Source organism: Podarcis erhardii, assembly GCF_964252035.2.
Source record: "Podarcis erhardii genome assembly, chromosome: 15".
Lineage (NCBI taxonomy): Eukaryota > Metazoa > Chordata > Lepidosauria > Squamata > Lacertidae > Podarcis > Podarcis erhardii.
This window is the reverse complement of record NC_138505.1, coordinates 22,937,863-22,965,727: the sequence shown is the minus strand read 5'-3', so window position 1 is coordinate 22,965,727 and position 27,865 is coordinate 22,937,863. Positions and strand designations below refer to the sequence as shown.

The following is a 27,865-nucleotide window of genomic DNA, read 5'->3' as shown; positions in this document are numbered from 1 at the left end:
CTGCATTTCAAACCAAAATCGCATTTGGATAGAAACTGTTTCTCAGGCGGCTAGTCCTAGTTTTTATAACCCTGTACAGTACCTTCTTCCAGAAGGCAGAAGCTGAAAGAGATAATTTCTTAGTGAATCAAACAACTGGGCCCAGCGCCAGCCCAGGCCAAGGAGAGCGAAGGGAAAGTTCCCGGGCATGCAGGGGGTTAAGTCAAGGCAGGGCTGCGGGGAGGGGAGGGGGCCGCACCTGTGGGCCAGTTTGTGTGGAGCTACCGGGCTAAGCGAATCAGAGCAGGCCGCCAAACAGGTGTTTGCTGCCGTCAGGGGCGAGGGGCGGGGCGGGGGGCCGAGCTTGCGAGTCGGCTGGCTGTTTGTGCAGCAGCAGCCGGCGGCGGCGGCCTTCCGCGAGCTTCCCGGGGCCGCGCGATGTTTTGCAGGCGCCTCGGCGGAGATGGGGCTCGGGGAGCGGCGCTGCAAAGCTGGGCCGGCGGCAGCAGCAGGAAGAAAAGCCACGACGACGACTGCTGCTGCTGCTGCTGCTTTAACTCGGCCGAGGGAGGGACGTCCCGATCGCCTTGAGAGCGCGCGGCTCCAGCGGGGCGGCGAGACAGAGTAGGCGGCGGCGGCCCCCGCGCGCAAGCCCAGGGCGGCTCGGCTCGCCTCCGCGCAGGGGCGCACGGAAGAGGCAGGAGAGGAGAAACGCGGCTCCCTCCCCGCTGCGGGCTCCGGGCTCCCTGCTCCGCTGGCTTTCGTAGCCTGGAGTGGCCCGGGGCCCGGCCATGTCCGCTTTCTGCTTGGGGCCCGTTTCAGCACCATCGGAACTGGACAGCGCCTGCCGCATGGAACTGCAAGGGCCGCCCCAGTCGACGTCGGAGGGGGGAGCCAAGGACAGCCGGAGCTCGCCCACAGCCGGGCCCGCCGCCGCCGCCGCCGCCGCCGCTTCCTCTTCCTCTTCCTCGGCCTTCGAGGTGGGCGGCTCGGAAGGAGAGCTGGAGCTGGAGGAAGAGCTGGCTCTGCTAGCCGCCGCCGGGGATGCTGCGCCCGGGGAGCCCGAGTCCATGGGCCCGGCGGAGGCGGCTCCGCAGCCGGAGCTGCTCTCCCTGATGAGGCAGAAGGAGAAGGATTTGCTGTTAGCCGCTCGGCTCGGGAAGGCGCTGCTGGAGCGCAACCAGGATATGAGCCGCCAGTACGAGAGAATGCACAAGGAGCTGACGGATAAGCTGGAGGTGAGGCGGCCCGGACGAAGAGGGCGAGGAGGGGAGGGGAAGGGGAAGCCGCCCCTCGCTGGGGCTGATTCTGGAAGGGAGAGAGCTGCGTGTCTATGACTCAGGTGGCCTGCCCGGGGCTGCGGAGCTTCCTCCTACCCCATAACCCCAGACGTGCAAGCAGGGGACAGTTAATGTGAACTCGGGTATACCGAAGGCCTAGACCCAGAACCACTGTGGCAGGTCCCAAAACACATGTGTGTGTTCTTGGGTCTACAGTCTAGACCCTGGGTGTGAATATTCAACCAAAGGGCATCTGACCATGTGCAGAGAACATCTTTTGGGGATGATGAAGGAAAAGTTTCTGAGCATGTGCAGAGAGCCTCTCCCATCACCCAGCCACCCCTTTCTTTCCCCAAGACCTTTGCATCTTGGATTGTGACATACACTTTCTAATTTGTCATTGCTCATAAGGGTTTATGACTTCAGGTTTGGGTCTCGGGGTCTCCTGTTTGTAGTGTGGGGGGAAGTATTCTGCCCATGCTCAGGACTGCCATTTGTGGGAACCTAACCACATTTGAGAGGACTGAATTCAGGGTACTGGCAAATAGATTGTGCTGCCAGGGCCTAGCAAGTCATGGTGCCTCTAGCTAAGGCCACGGAGAAGGTTTGAGCAGTGGAGCAGAGCAAGAGCAGAACTTCTGTGTGCAGTATCTGAAAGGTGCAGTCCTGAGAGGAGAGGGGAAGGCCCTGTTTACTCCACGTTTGCCAGATGTCCCTTAATTATTTCAAATGCTACAGAAGACATATTTAGTGCCAGCACTGGCTGAAATACAGAAACTGCATGCACCCAACATAGAAATGTCCTTCGTCTGACCAGGTTCTAGCGCTGGGAGCCCCATCAACATATGGCCCCTATTTGGTAAGCTCAGAGTCAGGGAAGCCTGAGGACTTCCAGGCCTCTCTGTCTGGCCCTTGGGACTTTCCTGTGCCACACCCACTCTCCCCAAGCCACAACTCTCTCTGGCCCTGCTTTGCACCCTCTTGAGTGTTATTGTTTGTCTGGAATTTTCATAAAGAAAGAAATGTGTATTCTCCATTTCTAGGGCCTATGTACTGCTCAGTGTGGCTTACAGTTATTTTAAAATCACAGTAGCATATGAATGGTGGGGGGGAAATCGTTAAAATACAACAGAAAACAGTCTTCAACTTGGTGTCCTTCCAAATGTCCTGGACCACAGCTCCCATCATCCCCAGCCAGTATGACCATGCTAGCTAGGGCTGATGGAAACATGTCCTTAAACTCTGGTAATGCCTCTTGCCTGTCTCATTGGAGTCTAGAGACGGAGGGGTGTGCAGAGAATCTAACCCACTGTACAAAGGTACATTAACATACATTGTTCCATCTGCTTTTGCCTCTGACCCCACCCACCAACAGCAGGCGACTCCCTACAAGGGCGTGTGGCCCTGGCACTGAAAAAAGATTCCCTAGCCCCTCTATAGGCCTCCTACTTTTACCCATTCAAAGGGAGTTGAGAAAGAATGGGATGGGGGAGAGAGACCAAGGATTGCCACCTAAGTAGTACAGATGAGAGCAGGTTGGCTAACCTGTAACCCTCCAGAGGTGGCTGTCTTCCAGCTTCCATAATCCCTGGCCATTGATGATGCTAGCTAGGGCTGATGGGACTTGGCAACTGGAGAGACACAGGTTTCTCTTCTCTGTTTTAGATGTTCTTGGGCTGCAAGTTCCACCCGCCCCAGCCAGTGTGGGCAGTTGTCAGGGATTGTTGGAACTTTAGTCCAACAACATTTGGAGGTCCACAGGTTCCTCACTTTTTCTGTACATGAGAGTTGGAGCTCCGTGTGGTCTTGCTCTGGGTAGGCTCCACGTGTAACTCCTTGGTCTTATCCTGTCAGTATTTGGACTGTGTTATTTTTGTTTACACATACGCACACACAAAAAAACAATTTTTGCAAGTAGGAGGATAAGTTTGGCAGGAAGCAACATGCTCATAGTTGCCCAGATGGTCAGCAGCAGTTGTGCTGTGCTCCTAGGACGATGCTCTGTCCCACTTGCACTTTCCATGGTTTCATAACTTATTTTGAAGCCTTGATTCTCAGAGTGAGAGGGCCTCCCTAAACAAGCACAGGCAGTTGTCAGGGGGAGGGATAAAATGCCACCGTTGGCCCCTCCTAGCCTAGTTCTTTGGGCATGCTGATTGGATGAGGAGACAGCATGCTAGCCTATGCACTCTCCAATCAGTGTGCCCTGAATGACACTGGCATCAGACAGTGCTGAGGCTGGCAGATCTGGGGGAGAATGGGTGTAATATCCCTGTCACCACTCACCCTTTCTTGATGCCTTTTTTATTTTCTGTGGATTCCTTCCCTTTAGGGCAGGGGTGTGGTTCAAGTAACACTTCAAAAGTTGTCGGACTCCTGGTCCCACCAGTCTCAGCCAGCGCAGCCAATGATCAGGGATGATGAAACTGTAGGCTGTATAAAGGTAAAGGTAAAGGGAGCCCTGACCATTAGGTCCAGTCGTGGCCGACTCTGGGGTTGCGGCACTCATCTCGCTTTATTGGCTGAGGGACCCGGCGTACAGCTTCCGGGTCATGTGGCCAGCATGACTAAGCCACTTCTGGCGAACCAGAGCAGCGCACGGAAACACTGTTTACCTTCCCGCCGAAGTGGTACCTATTTATCTACTTGCAGTTTGACGTGCTTTCGAACTGCTAGGTTAGCAGGAGCTGGGACCGAGCAATGGGGGCTCACTCCGTCGCGGGGATTCGAACCGCCAACCTTCTGATCGGCAAGTCCTAGGCTCTGTGATTTAACCCACAGCGCCACTCGCGTCCCACGTAGGCTGTGTACCATAGCTGTCAATTTTTCCCTTTTCTTGTGATGAATCTTATTCGGAATAAGGGAATTTTCCTTTAAAAAAGGGAAACGTTGACAGCTATGCTGTCACACTATATATCATTAAAGCACGTTCAAGCACATTCTTTCCTTCAACTAATTCTGGGCACCGTAGTTTAAGAGTATAGGCTTATACTGGACCGTTCACGTACCATTCTATTTTATTATATTCTCTGTGAAGCTTCCCCAATGTTACTACATTTTGTCATCCAGACGAGCACCCTTGCTCAATAGTGCAAGAAAAGCAGGACAAAACAAAAACAAAACAGAACACTTGCCCCAAGAGTTCTGCAGGTGTAAACAATAGTGAAGGCAGGAGCATGCATAACTTCCCTGATATTGCCATGAGCACCAAATGATAATGAATGCACAGTAACAAGGATGTCTGGCTGGGTCCTTGATCTACCTGCTCTCCTTCCCACTAAGCATTTAGTTACTTAGTTAACAGAGGCCACTGGAGCAGTGTACAGGATAAAACACAAAACCCATTTCTAAAAGCAATAAAATCATTTCTAAAACCCTATCTTACCACTTCTAGAAAACAACAAAACTTCTTTTTGCAAATAGGCAATCAGTATTGTGTAAGTGACTGGGTCAGCCATCAAGGAAAGCCTAAAAAGGTATTAATTAGGTAGCTAAACAACATGATGTCATGCACCTGTGCAATTCTGGCTGGTAATTGATTGCAGAGGGCTGGAGTTACAATCCTGAAATCCTAGTTTCTAGGGCAAGCTAAGCACACCCTCAGCAGTGCCTGTCTGAGAATTGCAGTTGCTGGGCAGGTATATATTGGCTGAGGCGGTCCCTTAGGTAAGCTGGTCCCAATGCTAAAAGTAGAAACCTTGAAATGTTTCCTTTCATAAAATTTATACACCAGTTGACTGTTTAAAAAACCCTCAAAGTAGTTTACAAAGAGAAATGTTCCTGGTAGCATATTGGCAGCCAGTGCAGCGCCCTCAGAGGTGTCACACGGTGTTGAAGAAATGCCCCAGTCAACAACCTACTTGCTGCATTCTATACCAGCTGTAGTTTCCAAGTTAAGCCCAAGGGATGCCCCACTTAGAGCACATTGCAAACAACTTTAATGCAGATACCTAGTAGGCTGTTTTGAGTTTGATTTATATACTGTACTTTAAAACCTCCAAGAAAGGAGAGTCCACCACAGAGGTCAGCAAACTTTTTCAGCAGGGGGCTGGTCCACTGCCCCTCATACCTTGTGGGGGGGCCGGACTATATTTTGAAGGGGGAAAAAATGAATGAATTCCTATGCCCCACAAATATCCCAGAGATGCATTTTAAATAAAAGGACCCATTCTATTCATGTAAAGACACGCAGATTCCCAGACCGTCCATGGGCCGGATTTAGAAGGCGATTGGGCCAGATCCGGCCCCCGGGCCTTAGTTTGCCTACCCATGGTCCACCATCTCTTGCGAAAGTGTGTTCCACTGTTGAATAGCTCTTACTGTCAGAAAATTCTTCCTGATGTTTGGTCAGAATCTTCTTTATTGTAACTTGAATCCATCGGTTCGGGTCCTAGCCTCCAGAACAGGTAGAGGCAATTCAATACTATAGAGTTTACAGCAGCTGTCCCTGTGCCCTGCTGATATTTTTGACTACAACTTCCATCAGCCCCTGCTGGCCCTAGACAGTGAGATGGGATGAGACCAGCCACCCTGGGGAGGGGGACAGCCGTGTATGCCACCTTGAGCTTATTGAAGGGAAGTTGGGATATAAATAAAATAAATAAATATTCACAACATCATCAATTCCCCTTTCAAACTGCTTTTGACTCTTAGACAGGGAGAGTGTTTTGTCTCCAGCCTGTAACTTCTATGAAAAAAGCACAAAAATGACCATTTTCCTGAAATTCCATCTATTAGCCCTAGTGTGGTGCTGTATTCTCCCCCACCCTCTTTCTATATAAAATGACCTTAATTCCTTCATGCCTGGAAATGACTGCACTAAATCCTCCAAATGAGCTTTTCATGACCTCCAGCATTAATGCTTTAGGAAACACAAGGAAACCACTGAGAGACCCTTTATGTATACAGGAGTGATGGAGCATTCTATAAATTGCTTCTAGTCTGAACTGCTTTGCATACATCTAGCACCGACCTTTTTCTTAAAGGCCAACGAAGAACATAGAAAGCTGCCTTGCCTTGAGTCTGACCCATGCTCCATCTTGCTGAGTACTGTTGACACTGACTGGCAGCAGTTTTCCAGAGTTTCAGACAGAAACCTTTGGAGAGCTGATGCCAGCAGTCAGTGTCAATAGTACTCAGCAAGTGTGGGATGTGAAACACAAGAGCAGTCAAGTACAACATTCCTAGAGTGAACATGTTTACACATGGGAGGAATGTTTGTCCAGCCAGCAGGTAAACTTCCTGTTTCCTTCTGGGCTGGGACAGACTTCCTCTGCATGTGACTAGAGGTGGGTGTGGCCTCACCTGTGCAGGTAACGACAAAAGCATAGGGCAGGACAGCCATCTCTCTCTCTATGGCTATTTTCGTCGGAGAAGCAACATCTGCTTAGCCAAAGATGCTCTCTTGGCTTCTAGCCAAGAGAGGAACTGTCTCCTTATGAGATAGTTTCCAGGTGTATGTTACTTTTCTAAGCTAAGTCTGCCTTCTGGGATCCGATTGTGAACAGAATGTGAGTGAGTAAACTTTTTTTAATACTTTTATAGAAGACTGTGTCGTGTCTTATCTTTTATGAGGGAATAAGGGGAAAATACCAGAACAGTTATTATAGAGGCTTTAGTGAGCCTGAGCAAACGCATCCGCTGTGAGTTTAAAAAGGGGAATGTTACTCTGCTAAATTGTGAATTTGTTAACACAATCTGGAAAGGCTATAACCAAACAATATATCCTCTCCTGCATCCCTGAACAGCAAGATGGATCAGGAGTTCAGCTCAGTATAAAGCAGCTTCCTATGCTCTTTATGGATTTCACACAGGGAATGTTCCCAGCAATTGAACCTGGGATTTTCTACATGCTAAGCAGGTGCTCTACCACTGAGCTATGGCCCTTCACTATATGGAGTCCATCTGGCTCAGTATTTTCTACCCTGACTGGCAGTACCTTTCCAGGATTTGGGGCAGCGGTCACTCCAGCCCTGAGACATTCTGCATGCAAAGCAGGTGCTCTACCCCTAAGCTACAGCTGTTCCCTGCTGGGCACCCATCTTCTGCTTCGCCATATTTCAAGTTTCTCTCACCTTCCACAAATATGTAGGCCACACTGGTCTCTGGCCCATCATGAGTTTACTTCAGTGACAATATGTAGTCATTGAGCTCTCAATCATCCCTCATGCAATTGCACTAGATGCAACAGCTTCAATCCTGTATGCACTCACATACTTTCTTGGGAGTAAGGCCCATTGAACACTCTGGCCTTTTTTTTTCCTAAAGGCATGCAGCATGACAACCTGAGAGATGGAGCCTGAATCTAGAATCCCCTTGTTCAACTCTTGCCTCCGATATAAACTTACTTGTGACCTGCGATATGAACTCACTCAGTCCCTCTGCAGTAAAAAAACCCAAACTAATGCTAAATAGTTTTTATATTGTGTTTCAATGCTGCCCTGGGACCTTAGGGTGAAGGGTGGGTAAATAATAATAATAATAATAATAATAATAATAATAATAATAATAATTGATGATGATGATGATGCAAGTGGCCTGATGCCCTCCAGATATTTTCATTAACTCCCATCAGACCCAGGGAGCATGGTCATGCTGAAATCGTGTGCCTGAAGCATTTTGGACAAACAGAATTATATAAATGCTATGCATTTTTTATCCTTCAATCTACTTGGAGATGAGGCACTAAAAATGTAATAAGGTTGCTTTAAAAGCTTACTGTGTGGTAGATGCATTCAGAAGGTCTCAGGTTTGATCCCCTGCCTCTCCAGGAAAGGCTGGGACAAATCACTGTCTAAAATTCTAGAGAGTGACTGCCAGTCGGTGTGGACCACACTGAGCTAGATTGACCAATGAGTCTGACTTGGTATAAAACAACTTCCTTTGTTCACCTGGAGGAATTTGAAGGAAGGAGAGATGATATCATACAGGTGTTCTAGGGAATGGTTTTAGGCAGAGGTGAAAGCAAGGGAGGAATGGCAGCTAAGGATAAGGATACCAGTGACTGTTAGCCTTGGTGGCTATGCTCTGCCTGCTGACCTGATCCAGCAGGCTATTTTTATGTTTTTATTTAAGAGAACAAGAGACTTTGGGTGTGCTTCCAGATGATCTGTTTATTGAGCATTCATCTTGATAAAAGAATGAAAGACAATCCAATGATAATTTTTTTACTATGTATCTTATATGGCTGCTTCTTTGTGTTTGTGTATGTGTGTGTGTGTGTGTGTGTGTGTATGATAAAGGTTTGGCAAAAGAACAATTTATCTAGATTTGTTTTCAGACAGATAGAAAGACATTGCACACTTTTGTAAATCAACAAAATCTTTAAAAATAAATAAAATAAAATAAAATAAGAGAGATTGGACAATAGTGGCTATTTAATGAGCATTCATTCTTATTTGTTTGCAGGGAGGTTAGATGACATTGCCTCAAAGCAGGTGTTATTCCACACTTTTCATAGCATTGCCCCAATGCTTTCCTTAGCTTGGAAAGTCTCCTCTTTTGCAGGAAGCAGGTATGCTGCAAAAGGCCTCCTAAATAGCCATAATTGTGTGACCTGAATTTCCTGGTATGTGATTGAATCCCACGACAATACTGACTTGGTATAAAGCTGCTCCATTTTCCCGTTTAAGTTAACCCTTTGTTCCGAACCATGAGGACAGAGATGTTTACTTTTAGGAGAAGAGTCAAAGCACAGTGGTGGGGCAACAGCTTTGCATGCAGAAGATTCAATTGCTGGTGTCTGCAGTTAGGGCTGGGAACACCCCCTCCCTGAAATCCATGAGAAGCATAGAAAGCTGCTTTACACTGGGCTGAACCCTTGATCTATCTACCACAGAACTGTTTTGTTTTTTTCAATTTATTTTTATTAAATATTTTCTTGATTTACAAAAATATGTGCAATGTCTCTCTTATCCCTCCCCCCCCCATGTAACATTTTTTACAAATCGGTTTCATTTGTTGAGACATTGGGAAGAAAAGGGGGAAAGAGGTGGAGGGGGAGAGAGATGAGTGGGGTTGGGGTCGGGTGGCGATGTTTCTATTTTACTTAATATATGTGGGGTTTTGCGTCAGCATTGCTTGTGCAGGTTCTCTGCTGTTCACTTGTGTTCCTTTGGTGGTGAGAGAGGTTGGGGCTAGCCTAGGGCAGGGGTAAGGCCGTGGGGCCGGATCCGGCCCAATTGCCTTCTAAGTCTGGCCCACGGACGGTCTGGGAATCAGCATGTTTTTACATGAGTAGAATGTGTGCTTTTATTTAAAATGCATCTCTGGGTTATTTGTGGGGCCTGCCTGGTGTTTTTACATGAGTAGAATGTGTACTTTTATTTAAAATGCATCTCTGGGTTATTTGTGGGGAATAGGAATTTGTTCATTTTTTTCCCCTTCAAAATATAGTCCGGCCCCCCACAAGGTCTGAAGGACAGTGGACTGGCCCCCTGCTGAAAAAGTTTGCTTACCCCTGGCCTAGGGTGTGGTTGTTCATTTGTACTACAGAACTGTTGACAGCAGCTCTTTAAAGGCTTAGACAGGTTTCTGTCTGAAACTCTGGAGTGCTGCTGCCAGTCAGTGTCAACAGCATTCAGTAAGATGGATCTTTTTGTGGGGATATTCGGCAACATGTCATTGATGCAATAATAGTGGATTAGTGGTAGATTTACACTACACTTTCTGCGTGTAATTCCTCTTTATTAATTTTTCTGTGATGCTGGGTGCTATAATGCAGCAAAGTAGGACACACACCAGGACATTTGTGGTATAAAAACTTACAGGATATCACACTGGTGGGACCGGTAGGGTGGAATTCAGCATCATGCTATTACAATAATTATGTCAGCGCAAGCATGTCATTCCTGATAGAATTCTCTCTCCTCGTCTCCCTCTGCACCTCTCAAATCCCCTTGGTGACTGGGAGCGGTCGCCGAGACCACATAACACAGGCCTTGAAAGACCTACATTGGCTCCCAGTACATTTCCCAGCACAATTCAAAGTGTTGGTGCTGACCTTTAAAGCCCTAAATGGCCTCGGCCCAGTATACCTGAAGGAGCGTCTCCACCCCCATCGTTCTACCCGGACACTGAGGGCCAGTGCTGATGGCCTTCTGGCGGTTCCCTCACTGCGAGAAGCAAAGCTACAGGGAACCAGGCAGAGGGCCTTCTCGGTAGTGGCACCTGCTCTGTGGAACGCCCTCCCATCAGATGTCAAGGAGAAGAACAACTACCAGACTTTTAGAAGGCATCTGAAGGCAGCCCTGTTTAGGGAAGCTTTTAATGTTTGATGCATTCCGATATTTTAATATTTTGTTGGAAGCCACCCAGAGTGGCTGGGGAAGCCCAGCCAGATGGGCGGGGTATAAAAAATAAATTATTATTAGTATGATTAGTATTATTATTATTAATTCCCTGGAGCCAATTTGGGGGAGCACAGGGGAAAAGAAGTGATAAAGCTCTGTTGTGCTAGTGGGTATCCTTGCACAGACTTCCACAAGTGTAATATTTAGCTGCATCTGGCCTGTAATTCTAGATTTGTCCCCATTCTCCTCATTGTTGAGTCCTACAAAGGCAACACTGAGACTAAAGAGAAGGATGTTGATAGGCAGTGCCACTCCGTGGGCTGAATGTGAGTAGGAAGGCAGGCAAATAGGGGCTGGTTGAGGGCAGACCAAGGTTGGTGGGGCAGTACCCCATTTGCCAAAATGAGTCAGACTGCTAGACCATCTAATTCGGCATATTCTGTCAGCTTTTGGATCCATTGTCTATCAGAAAAAATAAAGAATAAATCAAAACAGGAATTTGTTTTAAAATGGGAGGTTATAAATATGGTAGTTTAAATTCTTTTGCAGAATTCGAGGAACTTCAGCAATAGTCACAAGGTAGATATAAGAAATTAGATATATTAAGAAAAAGTTTAATTATGATAAAAGTGTGTATTGGCAATAATATGAAATCGAAATATGGAATAGACGGGAGGTTGGGTCTTTAGTGTTAAGACCAATGTATGTTATTGTTTGCTAAGAAAATTATGTGTCTATGGTTATTCCTGTGTGTAATTTGGTATTTGTGTTTTTTTTGTTTTTTCTTGCTGTATCAATAAAAATCTTTAAAAAATAAAATAAAAAAATTAATCAGTCTGCACTGGGTTTATCAGAGGGAATTTATTGGACATGCACTGATTGGAAATGAAGCTGTATGTCTGCCCTAAAACCTTTGCAGGCCCAAAGAATATTAAAAACCACCACACTGCCGCAAAACCACCATGAGTACAAATAATCATGAATGCACAATAACAATAATAATAACTTCTGCAGGGGCCCTTTAGGTGCAAACCAAAGTACTGGAATGCAGTTGAATTGCTGCTGGAAGATGCTTACAATCTGCAGATGCCTCGAAGAGGATTCAGATAACCAGTTTTTCTGGCTTCCTTACGTGGAACTGAGAAAGGGCACCATCTAGTACTTGACCGACCCCAGAGAAGCAAAATGTCTTTGGGCAGGCCTGGCTGGAATCAATGTGACTTAAGTCGTGCATTTTTTAATTTAAAAAAATGTGCATGGCAGCAGGAAAGCACGAAGGGTTGGAACAGTGACATTTTGACCCTTTCCCCCTCCCTCTCCCCTGTTACACAGCACTTGGAACAAGAGAAGCATGAACTAAGGCGACGGTTTGAGAACAAAGAAGGAGAGTGGGAAGGACGAGTGTCAGAGCTGGAAAGCGATGTGAAGCAACTCCAGGATGAGCTGGAGAAGCAACAGGTTCACCTGCGAGAAGCGGACCGAGAGAAAACGAGGGCAGTCCAGGAACTCTCTGAACAGAACCAAAGACTCTTAGATCAGCTCAGCAGGGTGAGTGAGTCTCATGTGGTTGTCAGAACTGCTCAAACAGCTTGGTATTTCTTTTGAAGTCCATGCTCCTTCACCTGACGTTGCTTCTCTTTCTCTTTGGGGAGCTGTTTTCAGCGTGGGGGCCCCACATTACTTTGCAAGCAGGATTTTGGGGACCACACGGTGGTGGGTGGGCCTAGAGGGGAAAGTGGACAGGGCAACAGATGTTACTCTTTGTAGGCAAGGCTGCATTCCAGCCACACAAAAATCAGAGTGATGTATATCAGAGCAAAGTACCGTATTTTTCGCCCTATAAGACGCACTTTTTCCCCTCCAAAAATGAAGGGGAAATGTGTGTGCGTCTTATGGGGCGAATGCAGGCTCCTTGGCTTCAGCGATAGCAACGCGAAGCCTCCGAAGCCTGCGCTCTGGAGGCTTCGCGTTGCTTCCGCTGAAGCCAGGAGAGTCTGCTCTTTTAGGCTGGTGGTGGGAAAAGCAGCGCTTCCCCCATCGCCAGCCCCAGAGGATGGGGGGCAGCAGGAAGGCGCGCAACACCTTCCCACTACTCTCCAACCCTCCTGCGGGTTTTTGCGGCAGATGGGAGAATTCCCCCACCTCCCGCAAAAGCCGCACACTCTTTAAAGGGGCTCCGTGGCTTCTGCTGGCTTTTCTACGAGGGGGGGAATTCCCCCACCTCCTAGAAAAGCCTGCAGGAGCCGCACACCCTTTAAAGAGCGTGCCACTCTTGGGGGCTTTTCCTCGAGGAAGGAGAAGGGACTGACTTTCCCATTTCAGTCCTTTCTCCCTCCTGGTCGAAAAGCCCGCAGGAGTCACGCTGGGCTCCTGTGGGCTTTTGCGGGAGGTGGGGGAATTCCGCCACCTCCCACAAAAGCAGGGAGAAGGTCTTGGAGTAGCACACAGGCTGCGTGCAGCCTGTCCACTGCTCCCAGAGCTGTGGGGGGGGAAATCATATTTTTTTACTTGATTCCCCCCCCCCCCGAAAACTAGGTGCATCCTATGGACTGGTGCGTCCTTTAGGGCGAAAAATACGGTATAAAGTTATGCATGTTGAGACAAAAAATATATATCTTAATTTCATATATACATTCATGGGGTCTGATTCATGTGATGCACCAGGAAAAAGGCCTTGGCTGGGATCATAGTAGATAGCTCAATTAAAATATGTGCAGCAGCTGTGAAACGAGCAAATTCCACACTAAGGATCATTAGGAAAGGAATTGAAAATAAAATTGCTGATATCATCCCTGTTAAAAGTGCTGTTATACACATTTGTTGTGTACAGTTCTGATCACATCACCTCACAAAGGGTATTGTAGATACAGGTAGGTAGCCATATTGGTCTGCCATAGTCGAAACAAAACAAAAAAATTCTTCCAGTAGCACCTTATAGACCAACTAAGTTTGTTGAACTTTTGCGTGCATGCCCACTTCTTCAGATACACTGAAACAGAAGTCACCAGACCCTTATATATAGTGAGAAGGTGGGGAGGGGTATTACTCAGAAGCAGTGGTGTAGCGTGGGGGGTGCAGGGGGGCCGTCCGCACCGGGTGCAACATCTGGGGGGGCGCTCGCACTCGCAGCTCTCTGTCCCTACAAAAATCCACGGGTTAGGGGGCGCAAATTACTTGTCTTGCCCCGGGTGCTGACAACCCACGCTACGCCACTGCTCAGAAGGGTGGTGGGAATAGGTGATTGGCTGATCAGCCAATCTGAAGAGTCACTATGTGAAGAAGTGTGCATGCACCCAAAAGCTCACACCAATAACAAACTTCGTTGGTCTCTAATGTGCTACTGGAAGGAATTTTTTTTTATTAGGATATTGCAGAGTTGGAAAAGATTAAGAAAAGGGTTTAGAGAAAAGATGAGTGAAAAGTGAGATGCTAGAAGTTTATGAAATTTTGAATGTCATGGAAAAAGTGGATAGAGAAAAGGTTTTCTCCATCTCTCTGAACAGTAGAACTCGTGGACATCCAATTAAGCTCAGTGTTGGAAGTTTAAAAAAGGACTTTTCACACAGCATATAGTTGAAACTGAAGAACTCACTCCCAATGGAGGCTTTGATGGCCACCAACTTGGGTGGCTTTAAAAGAGGGTTAGACAAATTCATGGAGTATAAGGTTGTCAACACTTGCTAGCCATCATGGCTATGCTCTGCCTCCACAATCAAAATACCAGAGGAGGCTAGAATGCTGTGGAGCTTGAGCCCTGATTGCGAATTTCCTTCCAGGCATCTGTTTGGCCAGGACGCTGGCCTAGATGGGCCATTGGCCTGTTCCAGTAGGCTCTTCTTCCATGCAGAGGGTTGTGTCCAAGGTTAATCCTACTCTGTGTAGGCCATTAAGATGAATGTACCTAAATTAGTCATGTCTGATCATTTCAGTGGGACTACTCTCAGTAGGACTCACATTGACTACACCCTAGAGCGGCCTTTCTCAACCTTGGGTCCCCAGATGTTGTTGAACTACAACTCCCATCATCCCTAGCTAGCAAGAGCAGAGCTCAGGGATGATGGGAGTTGTAGTCCAACATCTGGGGACCCACAGGTTGAGGAACACTGACCTAGAGGTTCCTGCATGCACACTTCTCCATCCCAGGCGAGCAAGAGGAATTTTCTCAGTTCAGGGAGACAGTGCTCAGGGAGAGCATGGTGCAAGTCTGGGGATGGGTGCTGGAAGAAATTAGCCTGCTGTATAAAGGTAAAATTTGCTCTGCCCATGTTTGCCTCTGGTCCCCACTCTCCAAAGCACGGGGCTCCTGGAAGGTTGCCCAGACAGATATGCAGCCTTCAGGTTGAAAAAGGTTTCACACCCTACTCTAAAAGGATTTGAGCATATCTTTTCCTTTTCAAAAAGGCTGTGGCTTGGGGCAAAATTAGGCTTTATTTCACCCTGGTCAAAGACCCAGTTTGGCGCGTGCGCGCGCGCACACACACACACACCCTACAGCACACACACACTTGCACACTTGCACACAGACACACTTGCAGAGAGAGAGAGAGAGAGAGAGAGAGAGAGAGAGAGAGAGAGAGAGGCTGGGAGCTTCAATAGCACCCCTCTGGAGGCTTCACCTGGGGCAAAAAACCTGGCCATCTCCCCACCCCCACCCCATAGCTATGGCTCTGTCAAAGACCTAAATGTCTTGGGACCCAAATACCTGAAGAAAACCTCATCCTTTCCCAACCTTCCTATGTCAATTTCACTTTTTCTCTGTTTCTCATTTTTCCAGTCTTACGTGCAACTTTCCACTTTTTTCATCAGTTCACGATTTTTTATTATTTAAAATAAAAATATTTAAAAATATTCATCAGTATATCAGTCAAATTTCTGACATTCACATGTTTGTGTGCAGTTTTGCCTAACGTACATTTTTGCAAGTAAAAATTCGCCAGCATTTTAGTGCAAATTTTCCCCAGTTGACACGTTTTTGTACGTCATTTCCCCTGTTATATCCACCATTCTGCAAGCTGGTTTTTGCATATTATTTCCACATATAATATATGCATTTTAGCCAGTCTTCCCCCCTAATAGTTGCATTTGGGGTCATGCTATTTTGTTGGAGAGCTGAATCACAATTTTTGGAGAAGGGCAAATATCAAAGGAAAGCTGTGTTTCAGAAGCTGCTCATTAGGTAGGTTCACACTAAAAGACTACCAAATTTCTCCTCCATCCCTAATTGCAGCCCTTCTCTGTGTGCATTTATACTTTTGCTATGTCTGTTTTGCAAATGAACAATGAGACCTGAGAAGGATCTCATTATTCAGCAATGTGTGCTTGAAGTTAACACATACTGGAAAGGTTGCCTGAAAATGTCTTCTTGGAAAAGATTGCAGCTCAGTGCTGGAACATCTGTTTTGTATTCATAAGGTTGCAGGTTCAACCCCTAACATCAGGCAGGGCTGGGAGAGAGACTCCCTATCTGAAGCCCTGAAAAGATACTGCCAGTCAATGTAGACCAGGGGTAGTCAACCTTTTAATATCTACTGCCCACTAATGCATCTTTCTTGATGGTAAAATTTCCTTACCGCCCACCAGTGCTCGATGGAAGGAGGATTCAGCTTGTGCTGCAGAACCCCCTACCGCCCACCTAGAATCCTGAAACACCCACTAGTGGGCGGTAGGGACCAAGTTGACAACCCCTGGTGTAGACCATGGGTAGGCAAACTAAGACCCAGGGACCGGGTCCGGCCCAATTGTCTTCCAAATCCGGCCCGTGGACGGTCCAGGAATCAGCATGTTTTCACATGAGTAGAATGTGTCCTTTTATTTAAAATGCATCTCTGGGTTATTTGTGGGGCATAGGAATTTGTTTTTTTTCCCCTTCAAAATATTGTCCGGCCCTTCAAAAGGCCTGAGGGACAGTGGACCGGCCCCCTGCTGAAAAAGTTTGCTGACTTCTGACAATACTGAGCTAGATGGACCAAGGTTCTGACTCAGTATAGTGAAGAACCATGTACAGCAGGCATATCCAACCAGTAGGTTGCGATCTACCAGTAGATCCCCGGCTGATCCTGGTAGATCGCGGGACCCTTATCGATCATGGGATTAAATAAAGTTTACCGAAAGTTAACAGATAAAAGCTGAAGAACTCTGGGCAATCCACCCACCTCATGCACGCTCCTCCTCCATCCAATGACAATGGATGGTAGATCACTTCCAGTTTTTTTTATACGGGGAGTAGATCACAGTCTCTGGGGAGTTGGACGTGCCTGATGTACAGCATCTGTTTTGCATGTACAGTGGTACCTCAGGTTGCATACGCTTCAGGTTACATACGCTTCAGGTTACAGACTCCGCTAACCCAGAAATAGTGCTTCAGGTTAAGAACTTTGCTTCAGGGTGAGAACAGAAATTGTGCGTAACCTGAGGTAGCACTGTAGACGGTTCCACATTCAATTCCCAACATCTCCTGTATACCTGAAGGAGCGTCTCCACCCCCATCATTCTGCCCGGACACTGAGGTCCAGCGCCGAGGGCCTTCTGGCGGTTCCCTCATTGCGAGAAACAAAGCTACAGGGAACCAGGCAGAGGGCCTTCTCGGTAGTGGCACCCGCCCTGTGGAACGCCCTCCCATCAGATGTCAAAGCAATAAACAACTACCTGACATTCAAAAGACATCTTAAGGGAGCCCTGTTCAGGGAAGTTTTTAATGTGTGACATTTTAGTGTATTTTTGGTCTCTGTGGAAGCTGCCCAGAGTGGCTGGGGGAAACCCAGCCAGATGGGCGGGATACAAATAATAAATTATTATTATTATTATTATTATTATTATTATTATTATTATTATTATTGGGATAGACTCCTTATCTTAAACCGTGGAGAGCTGCTGCCAGACAGTGTAGACAATATTGAGCTAATTGGACCACTGATGTGAGTCAGTATAAGGCAGTTTCCTATGTTTGGCTCTTCTTGCTGCTTCGGAAGGCACACAACCCCTTCCTTCAGCTCCCGTATCCCTCCTGTCCCCAGAAGCCGGGGATGACGTGTGCATTCCCCCTCATCATTCTTGTACCAGAACAGTCAGCGCTGCGGATTGCACAGCAATGTGCCTTGCCCCTCCTTGCCTCAGGACGATCAATCTCAGCCTGGATGGCTTATTTGCAATTTCCAGAGTGGCTCAGGAGCTCTTGTCGCTGGTTGCTAGGCGACTGTATATCACAGTGTCCCAGTCGGCTGGTGTTGCCACGGAAACAAGGATGGTAGTTCCTGGATTTTTTCCCCTGCAATTCTGTTACCGTGAGGCTGCAGATACCGTGGGAGACACGGCAGTGACGTCTGCAAGTGGCCACTGGGGGCTCAGCGAATGTCCTTTTAAAAAGAAATAGCTGTTGAGCAGTAGGGATGTTACAGGGAACGGTCCCTTTTCACCCTATCTTTTTATTATTTTGGAGCAGCAACAAAAAAAGCAAATTCAACTGTTTGAGCATATATCATTTTGTGATGTTTTCCAGAAGCGAGCTGTCCACATAGTCACAGGGTCACCTGTTTCTGTTGGAGGGGGCTATTCTGCAACAAGTGATTGAAGCAATAATAGTGCATTATTGGTGGGCTTATCCTGGATCACCTACACATAGAATCATAGACTCATAGAGTTGGAAGAGACCACAAGGGCCATCGAGTCCAACCCCCTGCCAAGCAGGAGACACCATCAGAGCACTCCTGACATATGGTTGTCAAGCCTCTGCTTAAAGACCTCCAAAGAAGGAGACTCCACCACACTCCTTGGCAGCAAATTCCACTGTCAAACAGCTCTTACTGTCAGGAAGTTCTTCCTAATGTTTAGGTGGAATCTTCTTTCTTGTAGTTTGGATCCATTGCTCCGTATCCGCTTTTCTGGAGCAGCAGAAAACAACCTTTCTCCCTCCTCTATGTGACATCCTTTTATATATTTGAACATGGCTATCATATCACCCCTTAACCTCCTCTTCTCCAGGCTAAACATGCCCAGCTCCCTTAGCCGTTCTTCATAAGGCATCGTTTCCAGGCCTTTGACCATTTGGTTGCCTGGAACCTTAGGTTCCATACCTTAGGTTACATCACTCTGCTTAATTAGATTATCTATTATTATTTATTTAATGTATTTATATCCCACCTATCTCAAAAGCTGGGATTCAAGGTAGCTTCCAATATTTAAAAACATCACAATAAAATACAGATTAATAAAACAATCCCACAGTCAGGACCTGAGCACAACAGCCCTCTCCCACATTGTGATTCCCATCAACTGGTATTCTGAGGCATACTGTCTCTGACAGTGGAGAGAGAGGCAGAAATAAGCCATCATGGCTAGAAGCCTTTGATAGCATTATCCTGCATGAATTTGTCTAATCTTTTAAAGCCAGTCCAGTTGCTGGCCATCACTAGCTCATGAGGGAGTGAATTGCATATAACTTTGCGCTGTGGGAAGAAGTACTTTCTGTTGTCCGTCTTGTATCTCCTAACATTCAGCTTCAACGGATGACTAATGAGTTCTAGCATTTTCTCCACACCTTCACAATGCATAATTTTATGTACACATTCCACCATTGCTCACCTTTCCTTTTAGACCACTTTACAGGAACATACAGTGGTACCTCGGGTTAAGTACTTAATTCGTTCCGGAGGTCCGTACTTAACCTGAAACTGTTCTTAACCTGAAGCACCACTTTAGCTAATGGGGCCTCCTGCTGCCGCCGCGCCGCCGGAGCACAATTTCTGTTCTCATCCTGAAGCAAAGTTCTTAACCTGAAGCAATATTTCTGGGTTAGCGGCGTCTGTAACCTGAAGCGTATGTAACCTGAAGTGTATGTAGCCCAAGGCACCGCTGTACAGATGATTGGCTATTTAAATAATTTCCCATTATCAAGCACAGGAATGATACCTTAGATGAAATGCACAATTTGTGTATGATGGGGAGGTACTGGCAGGTTTGGGGGTGGTCCAGAGGTTTGCACAAGTATAAAACATGCGGCAACCTTTCATTACAGGACCCAGTTGTGATTCCTGAATGTGGCTGCCCTTCTTGGGGCCTACCTCGTTGAGAACATTACTTAAAAAAACCCCCACTACAACTGTGATCCTTAGCATGCCCTTTGGATAAAAATAAACATTGAAACCATTCTCTCCATGGATGCTCTGGCAGACATGAAACAACAGGGCTGTTTCTGAAAGCCTTCTTGTAAACTCAATACCTGGTGTTTTTGGTTTGAATATACAGTCATACCTTAGGTTACATATGCTTCATGTTGCATTTTTTCGGGTTACGGACCACCGAAACCCGGAAGTACCGGAATGGGTTACTTCCGGGTTTCGGCAGTGGCGCATGCGCAGAAGCGCTAAATCACGCTTTGCGCATGCGCAGAAGCACTGAATCACAACCCGCATGTGCGCAGACGTGCCGCTTCAGGTTGCGGACACTGCGGGTTGCGAACGTGCATCCTGCAAGGCTCACGTTCGCAACCCGAGCGTCCACTGTATATTCCACTATCTTCCACATGCTTGGCAATCCACAAAAGGCTGTTCAACCAACAGCTTACGTTGCAAGTAATCCTGTTTTAAAATAGCTTTAGCACACAGTCGGGGGTTATTATGGAACAGTGAGGCTATGTCCCCCAGTGGAATTGGTTCAATGGTTTTGTTTTTCTTTCGCAAGCAGCAAGGTGGTTGGGATTACTTGTGGCCTGGATGCCATGAGTGGCACACTGTGTAGCCATGGAGGCTGGTCCACTGGGAATAATAATAATAATTTATACCCCGCCCTCCCCAGCCAAGGCCGGGCTCAGGGCGGCTAACAAACAATAATAAAAACAAGTTGAATGAATACAACTTAAAAACAAGATTAAAATATAACATTAAAATATTGAAACATTAAAATATTAAAATGTAGCCTCATCACAGGAGGAGAAAGGAAAAAGAGAAAAGAAAGAGAGGGAGGGAATCAAATTGGCTCCAAGCCAAAGGCCAGGCGGAACAACTCTGTCTTACAGGCCCTGCGGAAAGAAATCAGATCCTGCAGGGCCCTGGTCTCATGAGGCAGAGCGTTCCACCAGACTGGAGCCAGAGTTGAAAAGGCCCTGGCTCTGGTTGAGGCTAATCTAACTTCCTTAGGGCCCGGGACCTCTAGGGTGTTGCTATTTATGGACCTTAAGGCCCTCTGTGGGGCATACCAGGAGAGGCGGTCCCATAGGTATGAGGGTCCTAGGCCGTGAAGGGCTTTAAAGGTCAAAACCAGCACCTTAAATCTGACCCTGTACTCCACCAGGAGCCAGTGCAGCTTGAAAAGCACTGAGTGAATATGTTCCCATGGCAGAGACCCCGTGAGGAGCTTCGCTGCAGCATTCTGCACCCGCTGTAGTTTCAGAGACAGCTTCAAGGGCAGCCCCGCGTAGAGCGAATTACAGTACTCAAGCCTGGAGGTGACCATCGCATGGCTCACTGTGGCCAGGTTGGGGTGGGAAAGGCACTGCCCCACCAACCTCAGTCTACCTACAGTCAGCTCCCACTTGCCTACCTTTTTGCTTACAATCAGGCCAGGGTTTAGCCTTGGCCATCAACTTCCTTTTCCGTAGTCTCTGCATTTCCTCTATGGAACTCAGCAGAGTGGAGACAAGAATGCATTGGCTCTGTCTGTCATTGTCTCTGGTCCCACCTACTGCCAGCCTTCCAACCTTCCATTCTACCAGTCCCACTGGGCACCACCCATTATGTGGGGGAAACTACTTGAACACTTTAGGGGGGCCTCCAGCATTATCACTCATGGGTATGGCTGTGGCACAGGCCGATATCACACAAGAGTTGCTCAATGCTGCTGTGTGGGTGTTGCGGTGCAACTGCAAAGCCTACATTGGCTTGAATGGGTTATCACAGTGCCTTCTGCTTTCCTAACAATCCCAGAAGTGGCAAATTAAAATATTGCCTGAGAGGCTGAAGTGTACTGTTCCTGCCTTGTGGGGAAATTGCATTTATTTATTTATCATCTCACTTTCTCGATAAAATGTTCCACGGCAGCTCAGCCCGCACTCTTAAATTGCAACAAAAAGCAAATCAATAATCAGCTGTGATAGTTTTAAAAGGAAGATGGACAGTCGATGGCTTAAACCCAAGGTTTCACACAGCAATAGAATTAAAATTAAGAGGTCAGGATGCTTCGTAAATACCTGTCTAAACGAAAAGCTTCAGCAAGTAGCAGAAGGCTGCCGGGGAGTCAGACAGATCTAGAAATCCAACTTTCCTCTGTTTGAAAGGCCACCTGGTCCCAAGTTGTTTTTTTTAAGATGAGGAATCCTAAGAAGGGAGAACAGGAAGTGGTCTTGGAGCTGCCCATAAGTACCTTGCATTCAGACATTCGAATTTTGGTAGGATGCAAAGAACAGCCTTCACAGAATATCATAATGCAAGATGGAGCTGTTCCGCCTGGCCTCTGGGCTGGTCTCAGTCTCACCCCCCTCTCATTTTTTATTATCTTAAGGCAGCCCTGTTCAGGGAAGTTTTTAATCTGTGATATTTTAATGTATTTCTGGTTTTTATGGAAGCCGCCCAGAGTGGCTGGGGAAACCCAGATGGGCGGGGTACAAATAATAAATTATTATTATTATTATTATTATTATTATTATTATTATTATATTTATTTTTTGATGGAAACCCTTATATGGGATTTTGTATATAAATTTTTCCTCAGCTCTTTTTGCTGGCCCATGTAGGACCAGCATGGATAGTTGGTGAATATTTGACGTTTTCTCCACTTATGATCTTGATTTATGGGCTACCACTAAAATGAGGCTGCATTTTAAGCTGTATTTTAAACTGTATTTTAATCTATAATTTAATCAACTGTTTGTTTGTTTGTTTGAAATGCTTTTACTGTGTTTTATATTTGATGGTTAGCCACCGTTAGCCCGGTCATGGCCGGGGAGGGTGGGGTATAAATAAAAAATTATTATTATTATTGTTATGTTATAGTATATGTCCCAGTTTTCATGGGAACAGCAGAAGCTACCTGTAATGGTTCTGGTCTTCTGCGCAGAGAGGGTGTGGGCAGCGGAGGACCCGTGCTCTCCCCGCTGGTCTCCGACGAGGAGTCCTGGAGCCCCCTCACCAATTCCCCCCTCTGCCCCCCTTCTCCACTGGTGTTGCGCTGATTTCCTTCCCCAGCAGATGGGCTGTCCCTCTTCCTGCTGGGACCCTCTCCGCCATCCCTCTGGAGCCCTCTCTCCTCCTCTGGCTCCGATGGCAGTTCCCTGACACTACCCTATACCAAGTCAGACTCTTGGTCCATCTAGCTCAGGATTTTCTACACATTGGCAGGGGCTCTCCAAGGTTTCAGACAGGGGACACCCCCAACCCAACTTGGAGAGGCTGGGGACTGAATTTTCTGCATGCAGAGCAGATGTTCTACCATCGAACTATGGCCTTTCCTATAAAGGTTTATATAGCAAAAGGTAGATATCTCAGTCCCAGGCTGTATGGGCATTAAAAATCAGAGTGGTGACTCCCCTGAAGACTTCAGTGATCAGGCCAGGAATCAGGCTGCCCTTGAGGTATCCCGGAACCAAGTTGTTAATGGCCTTGTAAATTTCATACACACATACATAATTTTATTTGTATGCTACCTTTCCATAGTTAAAACCATGCTCAAGGGGGCTTACAACATGACAAAAATACATAATTGCCAGCATAACAAAATGGCCATAAATAATATATAAGACATCAAAAAGTTAATAATAATAATAATGTAATAATAATAATAATAACAACAACAACAACAACAACAACAACAACAACAACAACTTATACCCCGCCCATCTGGCTGGGTTTCCCCAGCCACTCTGGGCTCTTCCAACAAAAAATTTAAAATACATTAAAACATCAGTCATTAAAAACTTCCCTAAACACAACCAAATTAAATAATTAACACACAAATCATAACAAGATCTAAAATGAAGTTGCAAAAAAATAATATCAAAAACAGCAGCAACCCTGCCTGCAACTAAACCCTTAAACAATACCCCAATCCAATAGTTAATTCAGCAGCTTCAGCTTTTGTAGCTGGAGTCAGTCCGGGCCCCGCCCTCCAAAGCCAGGTGGGAAAAGGCCTGCAAGGCAGGGGGCAGGTCTTCCAGGGCTCACAGCCAAGATGGTAAAAGAACCTTGATACCTGACCCAGTAGTGTATATCCTATATCTATATCCTATATCCTATATCTATATTATATCCCATCTAAATGGGAACAGAGATTCTTCTTTAAGGTGTCAGAGGACAGATGGTAGATGGCTTAGACGTAGCCCTGTATCAGTACCATAATCTTATTAACTCTGAGTCTGCACAGACCTGCACACTCGCACTGGCATCTACACAAGAAGCAAACAGATGGTCACTTAGCTCATCATCATGACACATGGCACTCTCTCTCCCCCACCTGCCTGCAGTACAGCAGACAAAGCCACTGAGGTCACTTGTGCATAAGCCACTTTCCTGGGGTCAGAGTGAAGCTCTTTTCCAGGCTCCACGCCTTGCCCTCCTTAGTAGCCCAGCGCACATCCTCAGTTCTTGCTGCAATGCATTTTTGTTGCCAACAGGGGGAGCACTGCATGCACACCAATTTAAGAAGCACAGGTCGCACTCCACACCATCCAGTGGTACCTCAGGTTACATACGCTTCAGGTTACATACACTTCAGGTTACAGACTCTACTAACCCAGAAATATTACCTCGAGTTAAGAACTTTGCTTCAGGATGAGAACAGAAATCGTGCTGCAGCAGCAGCACGGCGGCAGCAGGAGGCCCCATTAGCTAAAGTGGTGCTTCAGGTTAAGAACAGTTTCAGGTTAAGAACGGACCTCTGGAACAAATTAAGTACTTAACCCGAGGTACCACTGTATATTTAAGCACTTTTATACCACTTCATCAGTTGTAAAGGTAAAGGTACCCCTGACCGTTAGGTCCAGTTGCGGACGCCTCTGGGGTTGCGGCGCTCATCTCGCTTTACTGGCCGAGGGAGCCGGCGTCCAGCTTCCGGGTCATGTGGCCAGCATGACTAAGCTGCTTCTGATGAACCAGAGCTCAAGGACTGTATTCCCTTCTGAGCAGCCTTCTGGGACCACATGCCAGTGGCAGGAGGAGTCAGGGGCAAAAGTAGGCAGAGCATTGAATGTAAATTCTACTTTTGTGCAGTAGGCCGATTTCCACGCACTCTCACACACCCTTCAGCTAACCAAAAACACTAAAGAAGGAGTGTTTTTGCAAATTGGGGCAAATGTGGAAGTAATGAGGACCCTCATGTTTGAGGTTCTTCCCCCTGCAGTACCAGATAAAAAGTGTAAACTTTGAACCTGATGTCCCAGCTGAAATGTTACCTCAGCTATAAACACACTGGGTAGCCTTCTGCAGCTATGAGGCTGGTTCCATGTTTGATGTGGGAATGCCTTTTCTTTAAAATATATAGCAGGCAACTCTTTATCAATGGATTATTTCAAATGCTCAGGCTTCATTCTTCATTCAGCATATCTCATTTTTAGTTGCTGGGAGATGGGTGCCTCTGGCGCTAAACGAGGTCTATTTTTACTTTTTGCAAAACAGAATGGTAATGATTTCCTTTGGGAACATCCTAGGGCAATTTGTGAATAACTGGAACCAATTCCCGGTCTCACTTTTTGTTTCCTTTTTAAAAAGCAACATCAACCCTGCAGGAAAGTGGCTATCCCCAAAGCTTTATTCCTGTGAACCTTCAGTACTGGGGGACCTTGATGCTTCTGCACTCTGAGGTGGAAGACATTTCTCCACATGGGTTTATCAAGTGTGATTGGTTGTTTAAGTGTCTAATGCAGATGCGAGAAAGCTCTAGCCCTCCAAATGTTGCTGAACTACAACTCCCATCGTCCCTGGCCATTGACCACACTTGCTGGGGCTGATGGGAATTGTAGTTCGGCAATACCTTGAGGGTCAGAGTTCCCCACACCTCATCTAATACACAATTAGAGTTAGACAGACCCAGTGTCAAACTGAAATTAGGATGCAACCCTGTACTTTACATCAGTCAGCCAAGGGACCTTAGAATTTGGAAGACACTTCCATTACAATAGGAATGGGGAACCTATAGCACTACAACTCCCATCTTCTCTGTCCTATGCTTGCTGGGGCTGAGGGCATTTGGAGAGCTACAGGTTAGAGAACTGGGCCAAAACAAACAAGATGAATTCTAATAGGGAGAAATGTAAAGTATTGCACTTGGGCAAAAAAAAATGAGAGGCACAAATACAAGATGGGTGACACCTGGCTTGAGAGCAGTACATGTGAAAAGGATCTAGGAGTCTTGGTTGACCACAAACTTGACATGAGCCAACAGTGTGACGCGGCAGCTAAAAAAGCCAATGCAATTCTGGGCTGCATCAATAGGAGTATAGCATCTAGATCAAGGGAAGTAATAGTGCCACTGTATTCTGCTCTGGTCAGACCTCACCTGGAGTACTGTGTCCAGTTCTGGGCACCACAGTTCAAGAAGGACACTGACAAACTGGAACGGGTCCAGAGGAGGGCAACCAAAATGGCCAAAGGCCTGGAAACGATGCCTTATGAGGAACGGCTAAGGGAGCTGGGCATGTTTAGCCTGGAGAAGAGGAGGTTAAGGGGTGATATGATAGCCATGTTCAAATATATAAAAGGATGTCACATAGAGGAGGGGGAAAGGTTGTTTTCTGCTGCTCCAGGGAAGCGGACATGGAGCAATGGTTCCAAACTACAAGAAAGAAGATTCCACCTAAACATTAGGAAGAACTTCCTGACAGTAAGAGCTGTTCGACAGTGGAATTTGCTGCCAAGGCGTGTGGTGGAGTCTCCTTTTTTGGAGGTCTTTAAGCAGAGGCTTGACAACCATATGTCAGGAGTGCTCTGATGGTGTTTCCTGCTTGGCAGGGGGTTGGACTCGATGGCCCTTGTGGTCTCTTCCAACTCTATGATTCTATGATTCTTCTATGATTCTAGGTTGTCCACCTGCTCCGTCACAACTTATGCTGTTCTCTTTTGTCCTCTAGTGGTATTGTTAGGTGACTTACACCAACGACATGTACCTGCTTTGAGTACAGATCTGAAAGTTCACCTGTTTACAGCTATAAGATTTTTGATCATTGCCCAATGGAAGAACATTAATTCTCCATCTATAGCAGCACATATCAATAAGGAGTAGCAAGTTCTAGCATCCGATGGAATTACTTATTTAAGCGCATCATGTATTTTTGGAAATGCTAACCTGGTGGAACGTGGGATTTGTCATTGTCTTATATGAAGCTGCCCAGCCATAATGACAGAGCCATTCTGCCAGCAGAGAGACACCAGTGTTCAGTGGGAAGACCAAAATAAGGCAGAGTTCTACATTAAAACTGTTGGTGCCTTCAATTATTGATTGATTGATTGCCCAGCACTTCCATCTTTTGCAGGCATCGGAGGTGGAAAAACAGCTCTCTATGCAGGTTCATGTCCTCCAAGAGGACTTCAGGGAGAAGAAGTCATCGACCAGCCAGCACATCGTACGACTCGAGAGCCTTCAAGCAGAGGTGAGTTCTCCCCATGGCTGGAATGCTCTATGGCAGTGGTAGAGAAGCTGGAGGGGAAGGCCCGTAGCAAAATGGTAGAGGGTCCAAAGTTCAGTTCCCAATGGCATCTCCAGGTAGGGCTGGGAAGAGCCGCAGGAGAGCCGCTGCCAGTCAGTGTGGACAGTACTGGGCTAGATGGATCCACTGGTCTTATTCAGTATAAGGCAGCTTCCTATGCTCCTATGTTGGCCCAAAGGCTGCAGGCAAACACACATGCCCTACCCTGACACTGCAGGCCCATACTTCCTCTACACCTTTAAGAATTGGACTATAAAAAAGGTAAAGGGACCCCTGGCCGTTAGGTCCAGTCACAACGACTCTGGGGTTGCAGTGCTCATCTTGCTTTATTGGCTGAGGGAGCCGCCGTACAGCTTCCGGGTCATGTGGCCAGCATGACTAAGCCGCTTCTGGTGAACCAGAGCAGTGCACGGAAACACTGTTTGCCTTCCCGCCGGAGTGGTACCTATTTATCTACTTGCACCTTGACGTGCTTTTGAACTGCTAGGTTGGCAGGAGCAGGGACCGAGCAACGGGAGCTCACCCCGTTGCGGGGATTCAAACCGCCGACCTTCTGATCGGCAAGCCCTAGGCTCCGTGGTTTAGACCACAGCGCCACCTGCGCCCCATAATCAGACTATATTCCTCTAAGAATTGTTTGCTTTATCTGCAGAGTGTCTGTGTGTGTGTGTATGAGGGTGTGAGAGATAATG

General features: G+C 46.8%; 1 protein-coding gene across 5 annotated transcripts in view; it reads left to right on the top strand.

The window, feature by feature from the left end:
- Positions 1-338: 338 nt before the first annotated feature.
- The window catches only part of BICDL1 (BICD family like cargo adaptor 1), a 65,408-nt gene continuing 37,881 nt past the window's right edge, over positions 339-27,865 (top strand). The window contains exons 1-3 of one of the 5 annotated variants that reach the window (XM_081841872.1): positions 339-1,217; positions 11,882-12,097; positions 27,000-27,116. In XM_081841872.1, coding sequence (XP_081697998.1) covers positions 771-1,217; positions 11,882-12,097; positions 27,000-27,116 — 780 coding nt within the window. In that variant the 5' untranslated portion in view covers positions 339-770. The remainder of the gene's footprint in view (positions 1,218-11,881; positions 12,098-26,999; positions 27,117-27,865) is intronic. The other 4 variants (XM_081841868.1, XM_081841869.1, XM_081841870.1 and 1 more) reach the window with 4 other exon arrangements.